At 38.1% G+C, this 8,351-nt stretch overlaps 1 protein-coding gene across 2 annotated transcripts in view; it reads left to right on the plus strand.

Annotated features, from left to right (window-relative positions):
• LOC124159238 (Krueppel-like factor 8) overlaps nucleotides 1-7,163 on the plus strand; it is a 167,953-nt gene extending 160,790 nt beyond the window's left edge. For both annotated transcript variants that reach the window (XM_046534909.1, XM_046534910.1), the window contains one exon: nucleotides 3,409-7,163. In XM_046534909.1, the coding sequence (XP_046390865.1) occupies nucleotides 3,409-3,599 (191 nt within the window). In that variant the 3' untranslated portion in view covers nucleotides 3,600-7,163. The remainder of the gene's footprint in view (nucleotides 1-3,408) is intronic.
• The last annotated feature ends 1,188 nt before the right edge of the window (nucleotides 7,164-8,351 follow it).

Raw genomic sequence — 8,351 nt, forward strand, 5'->3', positions numbered from 1 at the left:
TCACTCAAACCTACACAAGTGAAAATCTCCAGCCTTTGAATTTGTCCACGGGGTAAATGAAGATATGAAAGGATCTTGAAAGGCATGCATTTTATTTTTAACCGATGAGGCATAGATCAGGCTTAAGCTATTCTTGATATACTTAGAAACAGTTTTGTTTAATTGACTATGAGTTTGCTACGGGAAGATCACTAAGGAAGGGTTACAGCTGGTAAGGAGTCGGAGATGGTTTCGTACACGATTTAATTTCAGGCTGTGTGGTCCGCATTTTTCTACAGATGGGAAACTACTGTTCTAAACGAACCTTTTTATCATTAGCATCAATGGGGTCTTGCTTCGTATTGTGAACGGCGTGGGAAATGCGCCCTGCGTTTAGTTTTTAATCGAACTGCGTTAGTTAAATTGATGTTCAGAAATGTCTGACTTTGGTGTAATCGAATAAAAAGGTCTGTGCAATAGATTTTATCTCATTTTCACTCAAACACCCACAAGTAAAAATCTACAACTTTTGAAGTAGTCCACGGTAAAAATAAAATTACAGGTGGATCTTGAAAGGTATACACTGTTCGTTGAATCGAATAGGGCAGATAGGAGGGCTAGGCTATTATTGGCGTACCAATAAACCATTTTCCTTAATCATCTGTGAGTTTGGCTGCGAGAAGAACGAAGAAGAAAGGGTTACTATAACAACTATATTGCACTAGACATCGGTTAAAGCTGAAAATATGCCGTAATAAATAAAGTAGTAAATTTGCAAGTTTATCGTTTGGATTTCAGATATTTAAATCAAATTAAGCTCATTATCATTAAAGGAAGCAAAAAAGGGGAGATCGATTATTCAGTATCACACAGACGAACGAAGACCTGATAAAAGGTATAATAGGAGGACGGATGTGGCTTCGTGCACGATTTAATTTCAGGCTATGTGAATGATCTTAGGTTTTCCGGACGTATCAGGGCCAGAAAAGTTTCTCGGGTTTTCCACCGGTTGATGTTCTCCTTGTCTCCCGACGTTTCAGAGGATTCCCTGAGGATGAACGGCAAGTCGCCGCTCGAAACGTCGGGTGACATGGAGAACATCAACCGGTGGAAAAGCCGAGAAACTTTTTCTGTTCAGGCTGGTTGGTCCGCATTTTTCTACGGATTGGAAACTACTGTTCTACACGAAATTTTTTATCATTAGCATGAACGAGGCGCGTATTTTGGCTGGCGTGGGAAATACGCTCTGCGTTCCAAAAATAAAATTATATCCCCTCAGCGGAAGCCGCTCACTTGATCTTCCTCCGCGAGTATGTACCATCCTGATCCAGCCGGAGGCAGCGATGGTAGCGATAAGGCTACAACTGAAAGCTCAAGGAGCTCGCTTACATTTTTAGTGCAAAGTATTTATGTGCGCACATATCTGGGGATGGAATAATAAAAGTTTCCCCCCCCCCCCCCCCCCCGGTTTCCCGAGAAGGGAGTTTTGGCATCGCGGCATCTCATCTGAATTGTAAAGTCGGTCCGCGGGACGTGTCCAGCGTGCTCATATCCAGCGATGATGGGGTCGAGAATTGGCTGCGGTTGCGTGAGGGTCTGCCGAGACACGCGCGGCCACCGTCTGTGTTCGGATTACGTATTCCGGGCGTACTGAGTCATCAATGGGCAGCCGCGTGTACTGCTTAATTTCGTGCCGTGGTTTCTCGGGGCCCGTGATGATACGGCACGTCCCGTACCGTCGCGTATCTGATGCCAGACGACGGATGCAAAAGTTGGCCCGGGAATGGCTGATTTCAGTTCGTTCACGAAAGTTTAAATTTCTAATTTTAATCTTGGATACTACCACGTTCCTCGCATGAGGTACGATACGTTGATTTGGTTCATTTTGAGAAATGATCTAAGATTTTTATTGAGGCCGAATGATTCCTATCGACCTCTGTTTTTATTTATATTTACTTACTCTGGAGTTTACATATGAAGTGGCAACAGCATTTTGGATAATTTCAACTTTTCCCTAAATGATTCATTTTCTAATTTTAATCTCCTTGTTTTTGTCCAAGGAAATTTTTTTCAATTGGTTTGTCTCGAGGAATCTACTTGAGAATTCATCGAGGTCCAATAATGCGTCTTCTTGACAACTATTGCCATTTTCCTAGCTCATCATCTATTTTTTATGTAACAATTATTTTTATCAATGATAGGTACACTAAATTGATTTATTTTAACATCCGAGTTTTATTTTTTCACCCTCTACATTGGTAAAAAAAAACTTTAGCATTGGCTAGCATTAATAAACAAACTAAAATTTACTCAGAAGAAATAAATTATAAAACATAAATATAATAAGTAAGAAAAGGTGGCGCCCACTACTCGTGAGTCACGGCATAATACATTACGCAGACTTTGATCAAACTTGTGAGGATGCTAATGCTTGGAGATATGAGGACAAATATGAAATTTGGAAGAGACAGTGGCTTTCACTACAAGGGATTTTTGGGTTATGATATTCTTAAGACACTGTGACACCTGACACTGTGAAATAAAAAAAATATCATTGGCGTAAGACTTAGATGAATTGATTATGCTGTAAATTCTACGTCTATATTTTGTTTTTAATTCTCTGGCAAATTTAATTCGAAAACCTACTATTAATTTGACAAAAATAAACATAAACGTAAATATTTATCAATTATCATGGCTTTAAATTATTAAATTTTCCGCCCAAGATAAGAATGTTAAAAAAGGTATGCAGTGGTTGCAGAAATTCGGTCGTTTTCATAAATTTTGTTTCTAGAGAAATATATAAAAAGTGGCAGGCCATCGTTATTTTTTATCAAAATGGGCTCTTTGTTTTTTTTAACAAAAGATACCGTTTCCAGCGCGTTTCGGTTGAAATATTTGATATTGAACATAATGAAAGCACTTGCCTATTCCCACATTTCTTATTCTGCCGAACCAGTTTTCGACATCTTCGCCATGAAAATCAGGGACGATTCAGCATCAAATTTGGAGGGGTTCATGACCTGGGTTTGGGGAGTATGGAATACCCCCCTGGGCGTTCTCCCGTGTAAAAAGTTTTAAATACCCAATTATTACGTATTTGGAGCCTAAAATTTCGTTTTTATACTCGAATACAGTTGAAATTGAATTATTTTAGACATTTAGGGATAAAAAAAAACTATGAAACTAGTAAATATAAAAAAAGGTTTGATAAAATTTTGGGTGGAGGTCCCCTTTGACCCCCCTGTATACGCCACTGTTTAAAATAAAATTATGTCCCGAAACCTGAGCCGGTAGAAATAAAGAAGTGCAAAAGACTATTGAGAGTGATTTTCTTGTTTAATCCCAGTTTTTTCTCATATTTATGCTTTGTACATTTTCTTTGATCCAAAAGTTAACGTTTGTCTCTTTTTTTTTTCAATTTTCCAGGGGAGAAGCCATATCGTTGCCATTGGCCGGAGTGCGAGTGGAGGTTCGCGCGGTCCGACGAGCTGACCCGCCATTACCGGAAGCACACTGGCGCCAAACCGTTCAAGTGCCAAGTCTGCGACCGTTCGTTCGCGCGCTCCGATCACCTCGCCCTGCACATGCGCAGACACCTACCCAAGGCCCCGAAATGATCGAAAATCAGGGCCCCTCGACGAAAATGGGCGGACCCTCGACCCAGATGACGTCGGAGTGCCACACGGGAAGATCTACGCGGGAGGGAAGAAATGTGCAGTGCCGTGTTCGAGGACGTCTCGATTTGGAAGACATTTTTTTTTATTTACGTTACCTCCGTTCGAACATCAGTGCGCAAAACTGCATCTTGCCAGTAGACTTGATTTTCACGAAAACGTGAAGATTTACCAACTTTCTTCCACACCCCCATTTCCTGGCTCTCTTCTCCTGACAGTCGTTTTGTTTTATGCTACGTCTATGCATCGTGAAGTACAAGTTTGAAGAGTGAAAAACATTTAAACCGTGTTCCTTAGTACGAATTTAGATCCTCGAATTGTTTTCGTAAACAAGGAGGTAATCGGGAGTAATTCGATCGTCGGCTTTTCCTTCCCCTTGAATGCTAATCGGATTTAATAGAAGAAATAATTGAGACTTTCATATTGTCTTGGGTTCTGTCTCATTCTATCTTAGTATTGATTATTTTGACATAATTTAGACAAGCCTAAGTTCCGTCTTTCTATACCTCTCATCTTCAGAGTATACAAACATCTATGTTGAGATTTGCTTGTTTGCTCCAACTGTCTATAAAAGCCAAGAAGGTTTTCCCGCAACGTGACAGTGATTCTCAAGATCAATCATAGTTTAACTATTTTCGATTATCAAGCTATTAACCATTTTCGTTTATTCAAACCGTTGTTTCAGATGGCAATCATTTATGAAAAAATTGTATGTACTCAAAGAAATAGCTTGCTACTTATCTTCACTGAATCGCGCTGAAATGTACTTAGTTATTTTCCTTGTTGACAGAAAGTATTTTCCATTAATTCAGCCGCTAAGCGGTTTAAGGAACTCTACAATCTCATCTTCCTAGACTACCCTTTAGATTGATTCTACTACTATCCTCTGGGCTGGAGTACTACGAAGGTTCGCTTAGAGTTGATGGTTCATACCTGGGATCGCGTTGGCGAATGTCGATCGATTGAAACACAGGTGAGAAATTGTGAGCAGTTTTTCAAATAGCTGAAGAATTGCTGTGAAACCTGAATGTGAAAAAAGTGCCATTTATAGTTATAGCAAGGAAAGACAACAGAGAAAAAAAGTCATACAACGCGCCGTCCGTATCGACTACTCCCCTTATATTCGCGAAAATATTTCCGTTTGACGTATTAATCGGCTTCGAAATTCATAATCCTGAAAAAATTATGTGCAATCTATTGTTAGGGTGATTTCAACTTAAATCTAGATAGATGTGAGATATTTGAAGCCTCCACTTTGTTCGAAGCGGAAGAAAACATTAATAATGCGCCCTTAGGACACAAATCGTCTATTTACCTTCTAATTACGAGCGTACTAGATTTAGGAATTGAAGATTTCGCCCAAATTCCGAAGCTATGACGTTTATGAGGCTTAAAAATATGTGATGAGTAAAGAGAGACATTCCAGACGTTATGCATATGTAATATATAATGGTGCATTCGAAGAGTTCTACGTGCATATGTGTGTACATAGAGATTTTTATAACGTTTTACAAGTTATTGAAGTTTTACAATGTCTATTTTTATAATATTTTATATCGTTTGATTCGTAAGAATTCCGCTCACCCATACTAATGTTTTATACTTATATCGTTTTATAACGCGATCATTTTTTTAACAACTACTAATTTCTGAGGTCTAGTGCGCAGGCGAAAGACTGCGTCAGTCCTGTACACATATTAAAAGGTAATTACAAATAAGATTTCAATGAAATCGCACGCTTCAGGGAGTGAAAAAATTGTATCGTTGTAAATAAATTACATAATGGCGTTCCAATTGCATTTACACCACTGAGTGATTTACTTGTCATGAACTTATGTCATCGCCATCCAGTGCCTTATCCAGTATTACTTCGATTTTTTTAGAAGTTGTGAGAAAAGGAATATATTTTGACGACATATTAATTGCCATTCCATTTTATATGTTGAATTTATTTTATGCTGTTTGTCCAAGGAATGTAATATATTTTACCATAGCAAACGTTTACAATTAAAAAATAAACTGCCGTCTTATTGTTTTGCCAATTGCCCACTCTGTTGGGAACTACTTAGTCAGATTTTTTTTAACATTTTCTGTCGTCAATAGTGTACCTTTTTAATCTGGGGTAAGATCCATATTTTTTTATCAAACCTCATGATCTAAATCGTGTTCCGAATGTTAACTATGTACTTGAATCATCACCGCTTGTAATGCCTTCTCGCAAGTGATGAAGTGGTATTCAGTGTAAATTAATGCCATGTATTTTTAATCTTATACATATTCATATTTTATTTGCTGCGATCAAGTTCTGTGACAAATTTACATATCTCAGAAATGCATTTTTCATCATCATACATAGAAGAAAATTCGTCGTACACCCTCCATTGCAATCGTTGTAAAAATATTAAGAGAAATTTCTCAGGGCGAATGGTGCAACAACGCAAGTACCTTTAATTTTAAATTAAACCACCCTAAATTTAATGTAACAGTCAGAGTCACTTTTATGTGCTCAATTTTCGAATGATTCTTCCTTTCAATGTTTCTCCTATTATGTCTTCTAGTATTCTCCAATAGTGATCTCAGGCATTTTGCTGGCCGAAAAAGATTAAAAAATTCTATCTTTTTTGACTTTCGAGTTTCTTATTTTTCCTCTTATATCTGGAATGAGTGGTGTAAAAATTATTAATGAAATTTCCTTTTTGGTAGAAATTCTACAATCCAAGCCATTGGTATTATTCATTGAAAGTTATTAATTAAATTCTGTCAACAATACCAACCTCCTCTGATTATCAAACTTACTTAAGCCATTATTAGTTACGCCGATTAGATTTCAATCCCATGTGCTTAATACATTTCTCATGTACTCAAACTTTACCAACAAAGTCCTGGGACCACCGTGGAGAGTATTGTATTTATTCTGAGCTTCTCGACGCTCCTACATGTACAAATTCGCCCATTCAACTTCTCTCTGGATATCGTGGATACATTTGACCCCGCTAAAAATAAGTCGTTCCCAATATTTGAACACCTCAAGTAGCCCTAAGTATCACCATCTTAGTAGTTAAATTATACATACAGTTTTCAGTGCCCGAAAATTATTTTTACCATCAATCGTTACCAAGATACAATCCATTTGATGGTACTAGTTGCCTCAATGTGCCATACGTTGCCCTAAGCGACCACCAATTAAACATTATTTTGTATTGCAGTCATTGGATTAGTTTAGATCAGTCTACTTGAAATCTCGTGTTAAAATTGTGGTCCTTGCTCATAGATTCATAATTGGGCAAGGGAGCAAGCAGTACATAACGTATGCTTGCCGGTGTTTATACCTTTTCCCGCTATATAATTGGATCTTTTGAATAAAATCAAAGGATGGTAAATTATTGTGCCAAGGAAAAGTTTGTAATTATAGTTGCCAAATATTGGTAAAAATTTTGTACATTGTTCATTATTGTTGGATCTGTTCTAAAAATGTCATAAATGTGTACTTAAAATGATGAAATCAAATTTCTTGGAAAAAAAGAAGGGCAATTTTCTTGTTCATCGAGAGGAAGGTATCCGTTGTAAATGAAAAGTTCGGATCTTCCTGCCCACCTGTCTACTGATATACGAAGGTGCTAATCTGTATTTAAACGGATGTACAATTTATGCTCATTCACAATGGTGCATTGTTGTCATTACAGAACTCTATTTTGAAAAAAATGTGTTTTTATTTTTATGCCTAATATAAATGGAACTGTGAACTAATCATGTCTTTCCGTTTAGCAAGATCTGATGGTTTCCCGGCGAATATATTCGAAAAAGGCTATTCGGGCTTCCAGCCGGGTGGTCTCCGGGTGGGCACGAATGGCAGCCGTGCGGGCAGAATGGAGAGAGACCACCCGGCAGGAAGCCCGAATAGCATTTTTCGAATATCTTCCCGTTGTTTCATAACATTCCTTTTATCTTGAGCAACAAGCGGGTGGTGGTATGGTATGATATATAAAGAGGGTGACTGACATTTGAGGTCATTTGCGCCAAGGGGGAAGGGTATAGAAGGAAGGATGGAGATAATCCCAGCGTTGGCATTAGTCTGATCTAAACGAAAGGCGCGGCCCCATCAGACGGACGGAGTGTTGAGCTTGAAAATTTCTCCAAACAAAACTCAAACTAGGATCGGGGAGTGCTTGAAAATTCTCTGCCATCGCCTGGATTTTAATCCGAGTCCATTGGGTGGAATGCCAAAACACTAGACACCACACCAACCCGATCCCCAGTAATATACAGGTAGATTTCGGGGTGGTCATCGAAGTATTGTCATTATACCCTCAAACAGTTAGCTTGAACTCCGGAAAAGCAGACATTGGTCAGAGGAGCGTATATTCCAGAAAAAAGATTATTTGCTTATAAAGGCAAAACTTATCACAAGTGATTAATGGACACAAATCGCCCTGAAAATGTTATACCAGAATAATCATGATATTTGAGCAAAGTCAAATTTTAGACTCATTGTTCATGTTATAATATACAAGAAAATATATATTTTGTAACTAAGAAAGCATGAACATCATAATCTGGAACATGTTATTTTTTTTCTTACTTGAATTGCTATTAGAAAAAATTATCTACACCGGGAATGGAACCACGGACTTCGGTTCAAGAAGCGCTCTCCGCGACCTCGGTGCCATACCAACCGAAAATATGTTTTGATTCAAC

The sequence above is a fragment of the Ischnura elegans genome, chromosome 5 (assembly GCF_921293095.1).
Source record: "Ischnura elegans chromosome 5, ioIscEleg1.1, whole genome shotgun sequence".
In the NCBI taxonomy this organism is placed as follows: Eukaryota; Metazoa; Arthropoda; class Insecta; order Odonata; family Coenagrionidae; genus Ischnura; species Ischnura elegans.